At 38.3% G+C, this 22,612-nt stretch overlaps 1 protein-coding gene across 2 annotated transcripts in view; it reads right to left on the minus strand.

The window, feature by feature from the left end:
• Window positions 1–46: 46 nt before the first annotated feature.
• Window positions 47–22,612, minus strand: part of LOC143352315 (uncharacterized) — a 44,023-nt gene continuing 21,457 nt past the window's right edge. Inside the window, exons 1-3 of one of the 2 annotated variants that reach the window (XM_076784651.1) lie at window positions 11,398–11,579; window positions 8,508–8,718; window positions 47–6,756 (exon numbers count right to left, since the gene is read on the minus strand). In XM_076784651.1, the coding sequence (XP_076640766.1) occupies window positions 4,611–6,756; window positions 8,508–8,692 (2,331 nt within the window). In that variant the 5' untranslated portion in view covers window positions 8,693–8,718; window positions 11,398–11,579 and the 3' untranslated portion in view covers window positions 47–4,610. Of the gene's footprint in view, window positions 6,757–8,507; window positions 8,719–11,397; window positions 11,580–22,612 lie in introns of those variants that run through there. The other variant, XM_076784649.1, reaches the window with a different exon arrangement.

The following is a 22,612-nucleotide window of genomic DNA, read 5'->3' on the forward strand; positions in this document are numbered from 1 at the left end:
GTTTTATCGATGGTTTGCGAATGGAGGGTGCAGATTGATATAACGATTTCGGTGTATTAAAAATAAGTTGTTTAATATACACGTATACATGTGTCCACACATAAATATGGAAAGGTACATGTTCAAACACACGCACACAGACACATCAACGCGCCATCAGCAATGCGACACGCGACACATAGTGAATTTTCGATATCGGGACTCATTGTCGCGTCGCTTTTTCTATGTACAGTCTATTTAATATAAATAAAGGTACTTGTATTTGTAATGTACAAAATAGTGGTAAAGCACCCTTGACATTTCAAGGCTTCGCGTAAGAGATTTGTCATGAAATGTATACATATTTACACGGCGGCGCCTGCGGAAATATCTCGTCGCGTTCATCAATAAATAGGTCATCCAAGTGCTATCATTAGACTGCGGATCTTTGTGCATGTGTGTGCATTAACAAAAATGAATACAATATTTTTACGCTGACCCTCGGGGGTGCTCGAGTCTCGAGATTTCATCGTAGTTTCGCAACTTTTCCTGGCCCCTTTTCCAAAGTCTCTGCTGTTCGTACGAATAACACGTCTCTATCAACATAAGTTTTCAACATAATTGTGCTTGTAACTGTTGACTCCTCAAAATTCGCCACACAATATTTATACACGTACAGCGCGTGAATTATTACAGCCACGGTAAGAAAAATTCATTTTTTTTTTACCATGTGATAAATAATGTTGTCTACAGTGATTCTAAATTTGTAATTTTCAAACATTGGTAGGATATGGGACCCAATTACTGTGGGACCACCAATTATTGCGCCTATATTACTGTGCCTAATAACTTTCTTGTTTCAAAATAAAAGGTATAGAGTAAGGGACCCCATTACTGTGCCTATAATAATTATACTTATTTTCAAAGCATAATGAATATTAAAAAAGAGATATTAAATTTTGTTCGTTAAAATCAGCTAAATGTTATATATGATATACTATTCATTATGCCTTAAAAAAAAAGGATAATTAATACAGGCACAGTAATTGAGACCTCCACAGTAGTTGGGGCACCCTACTTCACATAAAAATGGGGGAACTACGGATTTTATGTATTTGTAACCAAAATATGTAAATCAAATGCAAAACAGTAAAAACATTTAAAGAATTGAAATAAAAAGCTTATTATAATTATTAACAAAAGAAATAAATGTCCGTGCAGCTCTCGTAGCTTAAATTTGATGTAGACGATTTTTGTATAAAAATCTGCAGTCTAATGATGAGTATTCAGAGTAGCTGAACTTTCATTTAGAAATTGATGAAGTCCGTCTGCAAACTTTGCATTCAAATTCGAACCACATGCCGAAACAGAAGGGTCGCAATTTGTGCACCAGTTTTGGCGACAAATTCAGAGCAAATCAAGAGCAAATTGCTTACTGGGAATTTTCTCGAAATTTTAGATATCGATCGACAAAAATGGGCATTCGCATGAAGATCCGCAATCCAGTTTAAAATATCACGATGCTAATTACACCTGATCGGTATACAACCCACGAAAAGAAATTAAAAAGTGCGATGAACATAATTAAAAATAAACATATCGAGACATCATTGAATGCTTTAGTTGTCAATACAGAATGGACACAAAGCCCACAATCAGGACACCGAAAGCACGATTGTTTCTTGGAATAATGTTCAAAGTTATTCCTTTTCATAAGTTCTATTCGTTAACCCTAAATCAACCCTTTCAAAAATGCTCTTCAGAAATGCAGTAACTCAATTAATATATCTAATATTCATTTTTACCGAATTGGTAAATAAATATCAATTTTGCTTTGCAGGAAAATGCAGCAAGATAATGAAACTTTATTCTTTTCGAATAGTTGCATTAATACACAATAAATAAAGTTGAATAAGACAGCTGCAGTTTCAGTAGTGCATTTAAGGGTTAATTCTCCATCCTTGGAGTTCTCAAAGTCCTGTACATACAAATGTTCGTATTCGATGATTATTATCACCGCCTACTCGATAAATAACGTAGCGGATCGATGTCGTCACATAAATAACAACAGAAGAAATAGGGTAAGGAACCCAATTACTGTGGGGGTATCAATTACTGCGCCTACATTAATTATATTTATTTTTAAAGCATAATGAATATTCAAAAAGAGATATTAAATTTTTATCATTAAAATCAGTTAATATATATGTTATATATCTCTCTTTTAATATTCATTATGCTTTAAAAATAAGTATAATTAATATAGGCACCGTAATTGGTACCCCCACTGTAATTGGGTCCCTTACCCTACACCATCGGTACAGACTTGTAAATATCTTATCTTAGTATCTTAACGGTTGCATAATCTAATTACGAAATGATCGAATAACTTAGAACAACATACAACATTGCCGTAAGACGTCAATCTATCGTTTAGGTCTCTTACTTCGACAGCGTTACTTTTCACAATTTTTTCTGCAAACATGTTACACGTGAACAACATTTAATCTGAGTATACACTATATTTTCAATCTATAATATGTATATATTCTGTTTCACTCTCGAGCTATAAACAGACTGCGGACTTTATACACTTATGACAAAAATAAGTGTAATAATATTTTTCATTACTAAACAAATTAATACATTGTATATGTTGGGAATAAAAAGTTTAAAATCATGAGTTAGTAAACTTTCTAATCCTCAAGACACTAAAAACTTTAAGAATCTATAATAAAACCAAAAATGAAATCTATCTCGAACGAAATCATTTTCTGACTCGTTTTCACCAAAGGAACGTTGTGACTAGATTGAAAATCTGTTTGGAGAACAAGTATAAATGTTGTACCCTAATTGACTGTTAGCACATTCTCTACAATACATGTATAACTGTCAGAGATATAGTCAGCTAACATAAGAGAACCTAAAACGACAGACTAAAACATTGGACTATCGGTGGGAGACGAGTAACAAAGTGATCGCAAGACTATGAAAGTATGGACAAGAGAGTTTCGCTCTCGTTTCGTACAGGTTTCCTGAAAGTTGGAAGGCAGTCGTTTTAAGTTTTACAAAAATCGGTACCGTTCGCGATACCGAACGATAGGAAGTAGTTTATGATGTTGCTTAAGTAAATGGACCTTGATCGGACCTTGATCAACCTCATTAGCATCCGGACTTAATCGTAAAATGGAGCTTATCAGGTTCTTCATTGATATCAAGAGCTAAAAGCGTTTAAGAGAAAATTCACAGGAAATTGCTGAAACCAAAAGTTTACGATGCAGTCTTTGAGAGCTCACGTATACGTACAAATAGAATTATTATACTTGTGACCGTGGTGAGTAACTGAGCACGTATACTCAAGTTGCGTAACTTTATACTTTGCATTTTTATAGCCACTGAACTTTTCATAGTGCATTTTATCAATTAAGAAGATTAGCGAGCATATCATTGCACGATTAACATCTCGTAATCTGTTAAGCAGTCGACTCCGAAATTTTAGTAATTGTAATTGTCAGACAACAAATAACGCTTAATATTTCTCTTTAATTACTAAGAAAGTTCTTTCAGATTACTCGAAAACGTTTAAATGTTAGTCGTCGAACACGGTACTTAACTTTATCGCCTAAAACAACTTAGCATCATTTATTCTTCAGCTGTCACGTCGCCTGTCACGATAATGCCATACAATAAAAACTTGTTGGTTACGCAAGTAACTATATAGTGACATAAAGTAACTAGAATTTATCACTTATTATTAAGTATTCAGTTCTGTTGCGGAGTAAATTTTTCAAGTGGCGATCAACGTGTTACAGACTCGCAAAAAGCACCTGATGTTCTCGTATTGTCTCGTCATTCTCCGTTATAGCGGAACGTAGTTTGCGGTGTACGTTAAAAGAAATGACTATTCTCGCGGACAATGTTCTCTCTCTCTCTCTCTCTCTCTCTCTCTCTCTCTCTCTCTCTCTCTCTCGCTCTTCCTCATTTTTTGATAATTAGACAGTGGATCTTTATGCAAAATCAAATGTTCATACATCATTTGCAAGGAAACGGAGAAAAAAAATTTTATTTCTTACGTAAATAATTTTAACTGTTTGAAAAAAACCTTTTCATATTTTTACACTATTCTAATGTTTTTACCGATTTGAGTTCCACCCGCTCATTTCTGTCACAATTGCAAAAATCCGCTGTCTATCAATGATGTGTGTGCTCGAGGATCTATTTCGATGTCGATGATTAATACGTATCGCGAAACGCCAACGATGCGATTCATTAAAATCTAACAACGAGCGATCGGTCAGCCAACTTTTTTAGTCAACGTTCGTTCATTCATGGATGCACACACGCGCGCCAGTAAATCACGTTCACAAAATGTTTGGCACCGGTTCGAATGAAACATACTCGTAGAGCAATAGAACAGCAACCAATAGAGCGACAAGAAAGAAGGCGACGTGTTAAAAGAAAGACACCTTTCAGTTTGCAGTAAAACGGACGTCAGATGCTAAACGAAAGATTCATAAGAAACGGACGAAAATGTTCACGGAAGAAGAGACACAGCGCGTTAAGTACTCTGAACAATAGCGATCAGTACCAGAAGACTATCAGGAACGTCGTGGGAGCATTCGACGGATCGTTCAGCATTCGTCCGTGGACGTGCTGGAGATCTGAGTGCTGGCTCCGCTGGAGAAACTGCTTCTGCACGTTTCGACGGCTAGAGCAGTGTCGGGCACCTGCACGAACTGCACTTTCTCTTTGGGCCATCGGTTCCGGCCGTACATGCAGTTGAAGATGTTGTACTTGTGATCGACCTCCACATGACTGAGCGTGCTGCTGTGCCTCCTCTTCAGCACCTTCTTGGCCATCAAGCTTCTGTTGTTCTTGTAGGACAGTTCACGTCTGAAGCAGAAGAACCGGCGTAGCTCGCGTTTGACGCGACGCGACCGGTACCCGAACAACAACGGGCTAATGTAGGCGGCCAAAATTAAGAAACTGGAGGCCAACGCGTCGTATTTGCGGGGCAGATGTTGGTCAGTGGGTCGAGGCAGATTGTTCATTACCAACAGTATCACATACGGCGACCAACAAATTAGACCCATTACTATGACCAGGGCGCTTATTCTAGCCGCCCTGGTTTCCTCGCGGTGTCTAAAAATGGATCCGTTGCTGATTCTGTCCTTTAGCAAACTTATGTAGCTCGCGGTGCTTCGGACGCTCGACACGCGATGCAGAGCATCGCTCTTGCTCGGGGCCGGTGTGATCGTCACGATCGGCGCCAGCAAACAAGCGGACAACTCGGTTGCATTGTTGCAACCGGCGGCCTCCCTCTCAGTCTTGTTGCAGATCGTGCTCGAGCTGTTGCACCGGCTAGGCCCGACCTCTCCGCTGGCGTACACCGTCGTTAATTTACCTTCTTCGACGCACGGGTCGCTCGATCGTCCCTTCGTCTCATCCTCGACGCGAGACTCGTTCAACTTCGACTCGATCTTTTCCAGCCGCGTATCAACTTCGTCCTCTCCCTTCTCACCGATCTCGCTCTTCGGGCTCGCTCGAACACCACAGAAGGGCGAGGAGAGCTTTCTGTCATACTGAAACCCATCCTTACCGAGAACATCCAAGGACTCGTAGCAGTCGAAACGAGCGTCGTCCTCCGAGTCACTGTTCTCGGCGAAGTTCTTCAAGTTCCAAGTAACCGGTCTGCTCTCCGTCGCGTCCTCCAGAGACCTTCCGTCCGGTTTCTCCAGAGAACTCTCCGCATCCTCGTCTATGGCGGCTTTGATATCTTGATTAACGTTCTCCGAGGAGATCTCCACCCTGTGCGAGCCAACCGTGAAGACGATACCCGAGGAAGGTTGATCGTTGTCAACAGGCTCGGAGACCTCGATCTCCAACGGCGGGGAGAACGATCGTCTTCGAGACATCTGTCCAGTTGGTTGCATGGTCTCGCTGGTCTCGTCGATGGACGACAGACTGGATATCTTTGGTAGCTTACGAAAGTCGTCGATAGTGTCAGCCTGCAGACGCTGAAGCCTGCCAGGCCCGTATTGCTCCTCGCTGAAGCTGGCCGAAGAGAGGATCGGCCTAGATCCGCTTCGTCTCGCTCTTTCCGAGTTCCGGTGTGCTGCTACATAAATACTAACGTAGATCCAGCAGACAGCTGCGAAAGGAAGAACGTAGGCGAAGATGCTGTAGACCATTGCGTAGATGAAACCGTAAGTGATCGAGTCGCTGATGAACGTGTCGAGGATCACGGTGGTGTTCTCGATCAGATCGATGTCGTCGTTGATCCTCAGAGACTCCATGGTCTCCAGGACTCCGGGAATCGTGGTAGCGTTCAGTTCGCCGACTTCCGTCTCCAGTATCGTGATAGTAGGCTCGGTTGGGCTACCAAGAGTGGCGTTGGAAGGTGACGAACCGTTCCTTCGGTTGCAAGAGAGCCAGAAGCCCCGAGGATTCGGGTTGAAGAACGCCAACGAGCCGAAAATGATCGAGATCAGCCACGTGGACATGATCAGGATGCCGCATTTCAGCTTGTCCACGCGAGCACGGTACCGGAGAGGATCCACCACGGCGAAGTATTGATCCACCGCGATCAACAGCACCGAGAAGATCGACGACGTCGTCACGACGGCGATCGCGCCCTCCGACATCGCGCATACGCTTCCGATCGACGTCCCGCCGACTATCTGCGCGCCGGACGGTGACGAAGAGGCGTCTATGATCAGCAGGGGGTTCATGATCACGCACACCAACAGATTCGACACGGTCAGGTTCATGACGAATCTGGAAGAGATAACAGCGGCTGTCAGAGTTGGACGGAGAAAGTTGAGAAACTTTATTTTATATTGTTTACGGGGAAAATAAGAGTGTTGGATGAGTCTTATGTTTACTAATCTTGCGAGATGACTATCATTAGATTGCGGATTTTATGCATTTATGGAGGAAAAAATGTATAGATGAGATGCGAAATTGTGAAGACGCTAAACAAATCTATGTTATTGCTATACTTCAGTAAAACATTCGCACACATCAGAATTCTGTAATTTTGGTCTTGACCTTCGAACGGTGGGCCATTCTTATAACTTCTGTAGGTAAGGATATTTAGGTACATTCACTGCTTTGTTTATCAATTTTTTTTTTAAACATATTTTTGAAGGTACTTCTCGTAGACATCTTTCTCTTGTTCCTACTACAGTGGCTGTTTATCTAATTAATTCGTCGGAAACTGAGTACCCGAATGACCATTGTAACACTCTGGCTCAAGATAGACCCAGTCTCCGCCGTCGAAGGTGTCGAACGAATAACTCTATCACTTCGGCGTGTCACAGTTAGACCGCGGATTTTATGCATCTACAACAAAAACGAGAACAGGAAATACAAAACGGTGAAAAATTTTCGAAAATATTAACGAATATTGTTGCATTACGGTCAGCTTATTGAAATTATTCAAAGTAACTTATTTTCGATTGATTTCAAGCGAATTTTTTTTTTTTTGCATGAACATCCGTTCGTCCACTTATGAACACTACGTTGAAACCTGATTAATCGATTATGGTGAAATTTTTAGCACCGCATGAAACGTAGCATGAATATGATTTGAAGATTGATCGACTTCAATTGAATTCTGCATTTTATTTGAAACACTTTTCCGAACTGTAAATAGAATAGAGATCCGCAATCCAATCGTGGCATTCCATTTATCGGAAGGTATTTATATCGGTTTCCTTGTGCGAACGATTCCATTAGAAGAGCGTCGGTATTTTATAAATAATACATCATCCTGTCGTTCTCGATTTTTAAAATCTATCAAAGATCTCATGCAATTATAATGACTAAAGACTGAAGGCAACATTTTTAACGAGCGAAAAAAAAAACACTTCGAATAAACGTAATCCACAGTGAAGAATAATGTTTTAACACAGTTTGCTGTTACATTCCAGTCAACTTTAATTTGTGAAGTCAACAGATCAATTCTTTACGTGCGTGTTCGTTTTTAATTGAATAAAATTGCGTCTCAAAATATTTACATTGTTCATAAATTGGTTTAAATGCATAAATGAAATCTTCGAAGGTAAAGAATTGAGATCTAGTCAATCTACATGGTGTCCCAAAAATTTTGTATTTCCTTGAATAGGATGATTCCTAAGGTCATTTGAAATCATTTTTTCCTTTACGAAAATGTTCCCTGTGGCTTTATTAAGGAGTTATTAACGAAAAACACGGACCAATCGGAGCGCGGCTACAGCAGACGGATTCCGACTCGGCCAATGGCAACGCCACGCTCAGCGACACCTGTCACCGAGCTGGAACCCGTCAACTATAGCCGCGCTCTGATTGGTCTGTGTTTTTCGTCAATAACTCCTTAGCAAAGCCGCGGAGAACATTTTCGCAAAGGAAAAAGTTACTTCAAATGGCCTCTGGAATCACCCCTTCCAAGGAAATACGACATTTTTGGGACACCCTGTATACAGAATGTTTAATGCGAATATGAAGGAACGAAATTCACAAATCGCCAATAAAGAAGTGGAACAAACCTGTTGGATATCGTCCGCAACGACGGACGCACGAGGAATGCTAATAAAAGCGTGAAGTTCAAGAGAAAACATCCGAAAAGGACGAAACTCCAGATCACGATACTAGGATTATCCCACCATCCTTCTAGATCTCCTAGATCTGGGACCGATCCTTCTCCGACGATGTCTGGCGAATCTCCAATCATTCATGTATACTAAATGTCACACAGACCTAGAACAATAACGATTATGGTATTACACGCGGAAAACGATTCGAAGGTGTGTCTGAATCGATTGGCTTCAGATCAATCGCAGCAGTATGCATTTATGTAACCGAAACATGCACTTTATCAAACTCAAGAAGTCTCGAATCGGCCGTTCAAAACTAGACTTCCGATCCTTATGGATTCGTGTCTCATAAGTCTTTGTGCAATCGCACGCACAGAATTTGAAAAACGATAACGATCATAATCTCTTTTATGCTCTTATGCGTCAACTATCTATTAGCCCTTTGCACTCGAAGCCATTTTGACTCTAAAACGAAACATTTCTTCCGACCTAGAATATATCCCTCCTATAGATATTTTTTCATGCTATACAAATTTTTCATACGAAAATGGTGCAATTTACTAGTACAGTACTGAAATGTTTAGTAATTTATTAAATACAAACAAATTTAATAATGTAAAAAATATTTTGAATAATGATACAGGAACTTTCAGTGGCGCCTTGCAGTCGCGATTCGAGTGCTAAGGGTTAACACGTATGTAGAAGATAATATTCTTCTCAATTTATAAAATTCGTCTAAAAAAATAAATGGTTCTCTTTAACATGATATTTGAAAAATGAGTAGGCGAAACACAAAATAGTGAAAATATCGGACAACTTCAAGAATATCATTGTATTGTTCATATTAAAATTATTAATCCTCGGACTCCTGCGAGATCTAGGCCTATGACGGAGTCATTTCTGACCTACACCGATATTTCACTACAATTTTCTTTCGATATAAGGCGACGGCTCGGGACCGGTTTTCGTCGTATTACGAATGAAGAAGAAGAACGTGAAAAAGAGAAGATACCAATTTTCTTTTTTCGAAATAAAAAGCGTAGTCTTATATCTTTATTAAGAGAAGAAATCAATATTTTATGCAACTCCTATTTCTTGCAATCGATGCACAAACTTTTTGCATAAAGTTCCGTCTAAAGTTCAGTCTATTAATTAGTGATCCGTCTATTAATTCGATCGCCTTATTACGAACACACATTTTTCTTCAATAAACCAATCAGTCTCTTTCCTATATTCATTTAAGGCATTTGTAACGAAACATGCATTTGTACAAACAACATTTATATAAACTGACAGCAAACTCTTGTGACTCTTGCGCTACCGCCGATAACACGAGTCTAATGATACCTCTTCATAATTCATTCTCCTTTTTGCGCGAAGAAGCTAATTAATTGAGACCCGGGAAGCATCAAAGTAAACTTGCGAAAGTCACACGGACTTAATTGTTTAACGATCTGACATCTGGTAAATCGCTTCTTCTCCCTCGACTTTTTTCTTACAGTGCGAGCAATTTTTAACTGAAGGCCGTCCAGCTAAATCAACCATTATAATGCGCATCTCAATGAGAATCTGATTCCTCGTAATGTCACGTGTAATGATACATCGAAGCGTTCTTTTCCTTTCGTCAACAATGATTTCTAATTTCAGAAGAACGAATGATTCCGACACCTCCCGGTTATCTTTTAAAGGAACATTAATTTCTTGAAAACAGAAACTTTTTTTAGGAAACGACAGAAGGTTTAAAGCGAAGGAATAAAAAGGTTGGAAATTCTGAGAAAACAATTTTCGACGTGTGTGGCACGTCATAGGATCGCAAGTGTATTCTGGATTTCGAGAGCGTTTTTACACGCGTTAAAAAATTTTTTCAGGGAAACTATTGAACCTTTTGCACTGGAATTTCGCACACATATCTATTGTAACAACAATCAAAATTACATGAGTTATATATTTTTTTATAGAGTTTTCAAAACAACACAGTTAGTCGGTTGCCATGATTTCGGTCTTTCTACAGATCTGTCGCCAAACCACCGCCATCAGTATGAACGCAGTTACGGTCTGAACTAAAAGAAGTTAAGAATCTTGATTTTTTAGAAAATGGCGGCATTTCGAAGTCAAATTACCGACTTTTAAAAATATTTTTCGGCCTTGAGCACGATAAAAAACAAGAAAAAAACGACGGGTTTCAAGAGTTTTGGTTTGTGCGAGAAGAAAGATATGCACTGAAGACTCTCTAAAAATTTCACGACGATTGGTCAAGTAGAACTCGAGATATCTTGGCGACCGTTTCGGAAAAAGTGGTTCTGAGAAAAACGCGTTTAAAGATTAAACTGTCGATATCTCGCGACGCGAGTTGCATTCTCCAAACACCTGTAGCTGCGTTAATTTTGCGAATTCAAATAAATCCAGGTGCACATATATTGTACAGCACTCGTGCTTGAATAAAGTGGAAAGAAAGCAAAATCTTGAAGCTGAATAATGTATCGTTTCGCGGTTGAAAATGGCACGATAAAATTTCGGTGACGCAATCGCGGTCGATCGAGCGGCCGAAAATCGCACGCGTGCGAAACGAGCCGATTTTTTTTGCGATGAAAAGAAAATTGCGTGACCCGAATATATTGCAGTAAAGTGCTGCCCGTCGGTGTATATTTAGAGTTAACGGATTTTCCCGTAAGCGCACACTATGAAAACATCTGTGTGGAGTGTCGGTATGCCTTGCGGCCGATTATTCCTGCATTTCGACTAATGGATGCTCCCATAACATTGAGCCTGCACGCAAACAGTTAAGGTGAGGAATTTAAAATTCAGTCGATGACGTTCGCTCGCGATGCTACGCCGCGTTTACCTTCTTCGAGTATTTGCGGAACAATTAATTGCAATTGTTTCTTCGAACTCGTTATACATATTGTGCAAGGTCTCCTAGATTTATCGTGTTGATGGGAAAATGTTTCGAACAACAGCCAACATGCTCGACAAACAAAATATTATGTTGCGTGCTGGAATAATGAAATGATCGTCTATGGATGATCGACATGATCGTACGAATCCCGTTTGTACACTGGTTGAAGGTAAATAAATAATTCAGATAAAACGATACATCAAACACGACGAATACAAATCTTCCTATGAGGCTATTTTTTGAAGAAAGTTGTCGTTAAAAATTTATTTAATACAACGTGCTATACTGGATATTAATTATTGTGTCCGTGTGCGCCGATTAGACCACAATGATCCAATTATTTACAAAATTAGGATTGCATTTTTTAGTTTTTTTTTTTAAAGAGTGCTATCATGTTCGAAATAAAATAAAAAGCTTACCTAATTTTTTTTAACGATACTGACGATAATTTTTAGATTATCGCAGCTGTAATAACAACAGAAGATTTGCAAAATTAATATGTTAGAGACAAAGGACAAATTTTATCCCTTATTCTCGACTTATTTTGTACGTCAGGGATGGGCATTCTTGTCCCAATCTGTGCTGGGCTAAATAGTATTTGACATAGAAAACAGTAAATAGTTTAACTTATTTTTAAAGCACACCTATAATCATGCAAATAAATTATTTTATTTATAAGAACAAGTTATTGAAATACTATTCAAAAATAGTATTTTATTTGGAAAATATTGAAAATAGTGAGACTTATTTTGTAGGACTGTGTAAAATAGTATTTCAAATAATTGATAGTAACTGATACTTTTCAGATATTTTGTTGCGTGTAATGTTATTACGACATTCTCGTCTGTTTCTCAACATGTTACATACAAGTATTTGTAATTAAGCTACGAATAATACTTTGTTAACTATTATAGTTTCTTATGATCAAAATTATAATTTATAATATTAACTATTTGCTCAACTTATTTTCATTGTAAGGAAATATTGGAAATACAACATTCAAATATTTTATGTTATGAATCTGGCCATTAAAAAGAATATATTTTATTTGCCGAAATTTTTCGTTCTATTTAAAGTAGTATTTTATTTGAATCACATTAAATTATACTATTGAAAATAGTATTGTAACTATTTTTTCTCGAAATTTTTCCCAGGTCTGGTCCCAATTGTGACAAGACCGTTCCCACCATAGCACCCACTAGTCCTCTTCCAGTAAGCGTCGCTATCGTGGGGCAACGAAGACGCGAGACACCGGCGACCATGATGAAAGTACGCGCAATGTCGCCAGGTGAGGGGAGGGAGCACGAATTGAGGGGAAAAAGTTACCCTCTCTCTGCCAGTGCAGGAGTATGGCACGACAGTGACGAAACGCGTCACGTGACCGGTCCGCGGCGAAAGCGTGGGGAATAGCGCGGTAGAAGGGGAAATTAGAGTGGGGGAACAAGTTCTTGATCTGGCAACATTGGTAGGAGCCTGGTAGGAGAAGCAGGCGTTTGAGGGGGCCCTGCTATGCCCATCACTGTTGTACGCACTTAACACTAGAACTACCGAGTAATAAATACAACTGATGTATATTGCTTTGTAATAATGACAAGGCTACATGACTACATCTATTCAAACCTCATACCATTTTTATTCTAACATGTGCTTGAATAAAGAAGTTCATTAAAAAATTTTGATAGAAACATTTTTATAATTTCAGTAATCGTGAAAGAAACAATTAGGACCCGGTCATTTTGACTGGTTCGGTAGTTCTAGTGTTAAAAGCCCAGACTTCGTATTTCACGATAAGGTAGGGTAACCACGTTACCGACAAAAATAGGCGAAAAATGTTTTTACGTGCCTCAACTTTTCGTCCTTATATGAGAATATTTTTCGCTGGAAATGGGCTCATTCGAAAGAGAAAGGTTCAATCTAGCGCGTGCTGGTCATAAGCTGTCGAGATTATGCAGACATTTGGTAATATAAACGTTAGAACCAGCATCCAAGCATTTTTCTGCCATTGGATGAGTTTTCTGGCTGAAATCGGGAGCAGCGCGCACTAGAAAATATCTCCAGCTACAAATTGAGCTATATTTTGTCTTGATTCTCTGCGAAATAAAGCCAAAAACTTGAAGCACGTTTCTGCCGACAGAATTCATAATGTCGATAATACAGGGCAAAAAATGTGACAAGTTTAGTCATAGACTTAAGACCAAGACGGATCTTAGGTCACTGGCTGAAGGCTGTGAACGGAAATTATACAGCAGTTACTGACCTGCTGACTCTGAAAAAGTCACCTGACTACCCTTGGCCCTTAATTTTCGTATTTGTTTCGTCGAAAAACATACCACAGGCATCAGTTTTGCCGTTCAGTAAAATTGCGTACGCGCAAGATTTTTCGGAAACTAAACTCTGACATATCTCTGTTGCTAATGTCTTCAAGAATAAGCTGAAAGTCGCGAAAATGTAGCATCAACGTGGGCAGTGTTCGCGTCAAAAGTAAAAAAAAACACTGGAAACGGAGCCAAGAGGAAAAGCTATAAACAATACAATTTTTGAAACAGATATAAATGCGCATAAGGTTAATTTATGATCGATGGCACTTGGTAGTGGCCAAGAAAACCGTAACGATGGAAATGAATGCGGTAGAAATTATGCAAACTTGATCCCACGGTCAAACAACAATGCAAACATTAAATAAAAAGCGGAATATTTTATAAAAACTGTGAACATATGTGTTAATGTTTCTGCGACGAAGAGGTTAACATTTGTTCCGGAAAAGCAGATGCATGTTTCTGCGAAATCACATGATGCCCAAGGATAAAGGAAATGTCAAAGAACGTTTAAAGCGACAGACGCGTGAAACAAACAGACTAAGCGACTACTTTCAAAATTAAGATACGATGCAGTCGCCTCGTTAGACTGTCGAACAGATGCTTTGGTTACGCGATAATGTCATCACGTCGCGAAATAGAAATGCGAAAGTCACCGATGCTGCGAAATTAAGTTGCCGCTGTCAACCTCGTGGACAGGGCGTTTTAAAGTCGATGACAGCGTGCGCATTGTCCGACAGTGTTATTTGAAAAGGTAGTCCTCCCCGAGAAGAAATACGTGCAAAAGGCTTTTGATGTTCGTCGAAGCGTTTGCCAAAATGGCAGCGGACCACCGCATCGTATTTTTCTTCGGTTTGCAATAATAATCAGACCACGGATCTTTATGCGAAATAAAAATTGTCTGCGATCGAGTACAAGAAGCAAGAAAAATTTCACCTATTCGTTGTTGCCATAAATGCCTTAAATCCGCCATATAACGATTAGACAGAAAAGAAGATTTATATTTATTGCTTGTCTGCATTTATTTCAATACTTAAGTATTGATATCAGAGGATCAGAATTTCATTTCCATATCTAGAAGAAATGAATAATATTCATATTTAACCCCTTGCCCTACAATATCGAGTCAAACTCGCGATGAAGGTTCTGAACAGAGTCTAATAAGTATCTGTGTCATTAATTTCCCTTAAACCGAAATAAAATTCTATTTTGTTGTAGTATATATATAGCCTTTAGAGAAAACATAGGCATACAATAAATATAAACTACCTTTTTGCGTATGAAATTCTGAACGATGAAGAACTTCTAATCATTATGATCACAAAATAAATAGTAGTGCAAGCGGTTAATTGCAAGGTGTAGGCGTTACGTAAAATTTATTTACTGTCTTAACAATTTTAATCTTTCAAAAATAACAATCTTATGTTCTTCTAATGCATTTAAATCCACGAATCTAATAATACTGGTTTAAAATAGTACAATTTGGATTAGTTTAACGATAGATTTAATGCAAGTAGAGATGTAATACGTTGTTCAAGTGGAGGTCGTGAGGTCTGAGTATTAAACTATTGAATGTTAAACATGAAATGTTGGATGACGAATGCTGACATTCTATATTGAATATTATATTGTAAACATTAAATATTACATTGTAAAATATTGATGGGATACATGCTTTTTTATCTATTGGATCTCATAAATTTTTCATCGTAACTGTCTAAGGTTTTATACTGAGTGATAATTATCACAACTCGTTTGGATGGGCCATCTGCTGCTGTGAAACTCATTAGTCAAGTCGCTTGACTAATGCGAACGAAAATTAATGGAGCAGGAATCTTTTACTCCTCCGTCGGCCGCGCTAAAATCTATTTTGACTTAGGTTTTCTGAAACTTTCCGTGACTTCTGAGCTCGCACCAACTAACTGAAATGGACAGTTGTTTACATTACATTTGCAAGTAGATCAATCTGCGAAAACTTCTGTGCAAGAGTCGTAACGAGCCCATGAAATTTATTCGATCTTCAAAAACAAAAAACTTACAACATCACGTAGTTCGAATATTGTACAACACTAAACCTACCAAGCATTAACTGTGTCTGGTAAATATTGCCTTATAAAAATGGCAACCCTAAATTTATTAAGATTGTCCGTAATTTTCAATATAATAAATGCTTGGACGAGGAAATTTATTCCACTATTTTTCATAAATGAATTTTTATAGTTTCAACAATTCTACAATATAAAACCGGTCATTTTGACCGTGGTAGGTTTAGTGTTAAACACCGCAACCATCAAGCCTCCAAAAATTAAATCCCAATAATATATTCGAGGTTCCTATTCAATTAAAAATTTTACCAAACCTTTTTCGGGGTTCGCATTCAACGAAAAATTTTAAAAATAGCTACAACATTTTTAGACAGATTCTCTCAAGTTAGTACTTGGTTGAAATTTGCTAAATCGAGATGTTTACCATCATTTCGATGGAAAAGAAGTTGAACAAATCTGAAGCTGCTCCACGGAAAAATCTCGAGAGATTGCAAAAGAGCTAAAAGCTGATCGCGCAAGAGTCGTCCGAAGTTTAGCACAAATTGGCTAATAAAGCTGAAAATTGAGCTTTGAAATTCGAGAACAAAAACCGCAATTATTTTCACACCAGCCTAACATTCTCGCGCGTCTGAAGATGCATCCGCGTGCGTAAACAGCTTGTTCGAAACGTAACAAACGAGGAAAAGCACAGTGGGAGACCTCAAGTTTGGCATCGAAAACAAATGTTGTACGGGCCACGTCGACGAAAATCAACACTGGTTGACGTCACCTAACGTTTTTTGAAACACTTTAAAACCGTAATTGCGCCCGCCAGCGTACTGTTACTATTGCGTTCGCTGTTGTATCTTCCATCAAGTCGAACACCTTACGACCGGACGTGCCGAAAACGAACGTCACGATAGAATTTCATTCCGAATTCCCTTTCTAAAAGGCTTCCGAAAAGACAACATAGCTTACGGTAAAATTTAAAAATAAAACGTTGTTACCGTGTTTAAATTTAAAAATAAAATACGTCAGCAATTTATTTAGACACCGAACCACACATTTTCACTCCAATTTCTGTTGTATAATCTAAATATTAAATTTAATTGGCAGCGAAGAACGCGGACAGATTATCAATATGAAAGTCTTTTGCATATGTATACTAAAAAATATTTGTTTTTCGGTTTCACTGAAACGCATAAGCGTAAATAGCGAGGTTTCGAAATTTCGAATTTCTGTTTTTTTTTTCTGCTGCGCTTGCACGGGAATCATCCTTATTCGTGAAATCATTGTTTCCTGGAACTGCAGAACGCAATTCTATGAAGACTTTGTCAGAAATGTGACGTAGCAGCAATCAGAGAAAAGGAAAATAACTTGTCTGTATGAAAAACAGAGTTGCGTTGTAACAACGTGTTGAATGCGATTTTATCTTGGAAATAAACATTTTATAGCAAAGGAGGGTCTATCAATCGATATGAAACAGACAAGTAGAAAGGTTTATTTTCAAGATCAAATTGCGATTGAAACCGAAGTAGTACGACTTGTGCACTAACTTAAGAAGAACGTAGGCCAGTTTTATCGATGTCAGATAAATCTCAAAAACACGAAAATAAAATAACGAAATTATTACGCCATCTATTACATGCAGAATAATTTCGAAGGACGATAATTCCTTGTGATTTCGAATCCTTGTCCTCGAAAATTGCTGGAATAACGTATACCCTGTTCGCTGATTCCTGAACTTCGCGTTTGTTTGATCGAAGTATCGATTGTTTATCAATTGCGTCGAACCGTGTTTGCTCAATTTTACTGCTGTTTTTGAAATATAAAAATATACAACAAGTAAAAATAGTGGACGTTCGGGAGAGGTCCGAAGAACAGATATTCTGTTACGACCGCAATGCAAAAACTTTCGACATCCTGTCGGCTTTGTAAATCCCTGAAGTTATAGATCTGAAATTCGGTGCTTTAAAGATTGGAATGTTTCAGTTTTTCAGGGCAATCGTGAAAGCTATCGCAATGGCAATTTAATATATTTTTTAATTGATTGTTTTTACTATATACAGGGTGTTTATTTGAAAACTTACCAGCCGAATATCTCAAAAAATATGAAAGATATTAAAAAAGTGTGAAACACGTGTCCAAGGATTTCGAGGGGGAAAAGGGGGGCAGTATCAGTTTTTTATTTAGGTGGCATTTTTAAGGTCATTTAAATTTAAATACAGATTGCCATTCAAATTCTCTTGGACAAACAGAGGACCTATAATAGCACTTCCCAAAATGCCTGCCCAAACATTTATTTTTTCCGGCCATTGAGTATTACTTTCTCTAATAATATGTGGATTTTCGTCACTCCAATAACGACAGTTATGACGATTTACAGCATTGTTTAAGAAAAAAGTGTATTCGTAAAACAAATGTTTTTAATTAGATTAGGAGTGACGTTGATCGTATTTTTTAATTCCTCACCAAACTCAATCCGCCTGTCAAAGTCATCTTCGAATAACTTTTGATGCAACTGCATTTTATAAGAATGAAACTTGTTATGTTTAAGTAACTTGTGCACCGATCCCACTGATACACCAGTTACCATTGAAACTTGTCGAATTGAACTAGTAGGATTCACAGTAAACTGTCCTATAATTTCGATTTGATCAGCTTCTTTTATGAATTTTAGCTGGTTTCTTTTTAAGTTTCTCACCGATCCTGTTTCCTTAAACTTTGCAACTAATTGTAACACGTACGTATGGGAAACATGTGTATCAGGATGTCTCTCATTAAACGTAGCAGCAGTTCGACGAGCACACTCATCGGCTCCATAAATAAAAATGATTTCTACTCGTCCTTCTAAAGAATACACCATTTTATACAATTAATTGTACTACGATATAGTATGTCTTATTACGATGATTTCCACTTGACTAAATAGTACAATCTTATATTGAAAGACAGACAACATAAACAAAAGATCAATAGAGGATAATTTTGTTTTCAAACAGTACGTGCTAGTACAACTGGAAAACATCAACGATTTGCGTCAAAGAATTTTACACAATAATATGCCTCGCTCTACTTCTCTTGAAATATCTCCGAAACTAGTGCGCGGATAAGAAAATTGCTGGTCTTTTTACGTACAATAAAATCCCATAATAAAAAATATAGGCTTTCATTTGAAAAAACAAAGTTGATCTTCAAATCATCTTGAAAACGCCGCCCAAATAAAAAACTGATACTACCCACCTCTTTCCCCCTCAAAATCCTTGGACACGTGTTTTGCACTTTTTTAATATCTTTCGTACTTTTCGAGATATTCGGCTGGAAAGTTTTCAAATGAGTAACCTGTATATATAAAAATATCAATTATTTTGATACATTTTCCGTTTCTCAGGATGAAAGTGCATTTACTATTTTCACGTACTGTAAAATGATTGATTTGAGTTGTGAGACATATTTCTTTAAAATATGACGCAACAAATACAGCATAATAAATTGATTCAAAGTGTAATGTTATTCGAGGATCTTTTGTGCAACTATTTCGGAAGAGCGTGCAAGGGTTAAATAAATAAAATATTTTTTACTATTCGGAGCACCTAATCTGATTTGCGTTGATTTTATAAAAACTAGAAGATCACATGTTATAATTGATGTACTCTATGATTATATTGTACGATCTTCTTACAACCAATTGTAATTACATGAGATCAACCTGGAAAAAGTTAGCAGTCGTTAATACGATACTGGATATGACACTTAAGATTGTAATTAGTAAGTTAATGTAGATGTAAAAACCAGGTGAAGTCCCCCACGTTAGGTGACACATTGGCGATTCATTATTACACACGCATGACTCAACCGTGAACGTCCATTTTGATAAAATCCATTTACAAGGCGATTCTTCGAAAGGTACTTATTACATTTTCCTTAAAAGATTACCGTATCTACTTTGCAAAAAACAAAACGTTTGATAATAAAGTAAAAAGTTAAATATTCCTTTTTTAAATTAAAAATTAAACATTCGAATATGTTAACACACTTTTCCACAAATTTAACATTGGACAGAAAGTTGTAAACGTGAAACACCATTTGGTACGATATGTGACTCCGCGAACGTTTGCGCACTCCGACCGTTGCTATCTGCGCTTTTTAATTATGGCAGGCTGCATACTGTTACAGGTGCTAAATTTAGCTCTGCGAAGTTAATCAGGGTGATCAGCTTCAGTGGTACACGTGATGGAATGAATTCGAAACAGATGTCATTATACTATAAACGCGTTGATTACATTGATTCGGTGTTCACGTGAACAAGACTATCATGCGAATTGCAGATGCTTGTCGGAACACACGAGGGCTCCCAATTATCTGTACAGTCGCGAAGATCTCGTTCGCCTACAGGTTAAATAGATCCTCGCGACACGTGTCTCAGCGACCCATGAAGATCTATGAAACGTATCGAATTTCTTCGAGCGACAACGAATTCTACTCCGGGCATGCAAGATCATCGAGTTGGAAGAATAGATCATGTTTCTACCTTTTTTTCCTTTCGTTCCCAGTCCTTTTGTTTTGTTTCCTACTAATCTTTCTTATTAAAAAAAAATTAAGAATATTACAAAAAGTCAATAGAAATGTGTAAAGTGTATTTATTTGATCAAATGTGCCGCTTTTGGTTCAGTGAAAGACTTCGTCAGGATGATTATTAATATGTAAATTATTTTTCCATGTTTATTGCCTTGCTCTAGTGCTTGTTCGCGTGGAATAGTAAAATTAATTAAATCTTGTGAGAAATAGAATTTTGATCCTGTCATTTTATGACCTTCCACTTTGTATTCGGTTTTTCTCTAAAATCATTCCCTTTGAACCACCTAACTTTTCTCTCCAGTCAGTTTTTTAATCACTCGGATGATCGTACAGATTTTGTCTTGCATTTTATAATTTTTATGTTCAATTAATCGAAATAAGAACGTGCATGCTGACTCAACGAGACGGCAGACTGAATGGTCCTCCATTTTGTTTACCGTACGGTCCAGCAAACTCTTATAAACATTCGATGATTTGCGGATAAGGTCTTTTAAGGTCTCGCGCGTGTCCATGACTGCACCAGTCCTTTCTAACCAACTTTTTACGTCGAACGATCAAGGTTCTGATTCTTAATCCACGATTTTTATTGAATTTTTCGGTCTACCGCGCACGCGACTCCTCCAATTCCAGATTGTTCACTACTTGCCCGAATGATTCGAATACAATAACCGAAGACCTTGATCGATCCAGCACACGGATTGGTTATCGATGAACAGCGCGAAGTGTATGCAGAAATGCAAAATGAATCATTCAGGTGGAAACAGCATGTCCGGCGGTTCGTTTTGAATGAAACTGTGAGGAAACATACTAAACAATTAGATTTCAATTGCGAACCAGATAACTAATTTTAAGCTCTGAATACAATGTTTTATAACATTGATAAGTAGACCAATATCTATTGCAGTTCTGGGCACGACAGGTGCAACGAAGTGGACAGTTTAATTGAATCTAGTCGCGTTTCCAATTGGACAGACTTCATTTAACGTTCGCGAAAGAAACATAGGTTTGCGTAAATATCTGGTGCAGAGCTGCTCAACATGCCTCAACTAAGCGGAGTGGAGATAGACCGTAGCTCGCCACGAAGATAATGCGACAATGCGTGTGACAAATACATTCAGCGTTGCCCGCAGGGGCGTGGCTTCGTGCCCGCAGGGGCGTGGCTTCGTGCCCGTCGTTTCGTGTATGCCGAGGTCAAGAAAATCGCTACCCGTACGGGCAGACGCTGAACAGATCTGACCTAGTGACTAGCCACCTATATTCCCACAGCATCGAAAACCTAAACCGAACCATGGCTGCCACGAGATCGTCAGAAGCATCCGGTCTTGCAACATCTGAACAAATTACTTGGAGTTCGTAGAATTTTTATAGCTGCTGGTCCGACGACAAACGCGTCGAATCGATTGTTAAATTTTCTTATTGTCGCAGGATCGATCTCATGCCGACCCACGGTGCGCTGATCGCCGTTCCAAGAGGTAGTTAATAATAAATACGGTATTTTGCTAGTCGCCGAGTAGGCAGAATCATTTCTGCGCCAATCGAGGGGAAATACGCTCCCCTTTATATCTGACTCACACGTGCTTCCGCATTTGTTGTATCTCGTGACACGTGGAGGGTGCCACGAGGCGTGTAGATTAACTATTGTTCGTCCCTACTGTCAAGGGGAAGCTGAGGGTTGTACCATGTCGATTTCGATGAAATTCTGCAGGGTGATATGCGTACAGGTTGTTTCGCAGCGCGTGCTACACGTGTCGACGATTAACGAGAAACGTAAAAGCGAGCAGAGAAAAAACTCGCAGATACGAGCGACGAATTTCACGTTGCCTTTCAGACGAGTCTGGCACGGGGTTGGACATGTGCCATTTCTGCACATGAATGATGTTTCGTCATTGTACAGCTAATACTGGCATCGTATATTATAACTAGACTGCGGATTTTTATACAAAATAAAATTTGTCTGCATTTGTTACAGCAAATCATTTCAATAAAATTTTTTAATTGTTGGGATATCTTCACTGTTGTTGAATGTGATCTACTCAGTCTTGTCGTAAATGCATAAAACTCGCAATCTATAACAATTCCTTTGAAAGATTACACGTTTGTCTATTTCAGCAAGAGCTTAGTTAAATTTAGAGAAAAATGTTTTAAACGCATGTATAAACAATTTATTACGTATTTACTTACTATGTATTAAAACCAAAAGTTGATTCTTGAACGACTCTCGAGACACATTCTTTTGCAAATACT

This window comes from Halictus rubicundus, chromosome 3 (assembly GCF_050948215.1).
Source record: "Halictus rubicundus isolate RS-2024b chromosome 3, iyHalRubi1_principal, whole genome shotgun sequence".
Lineage (NCBI taxonomy): Eukaryota > Metazoa > Arthropoda > Insecta > Hymenoptera > Halictidae > Halictus > Halictus rubicundus.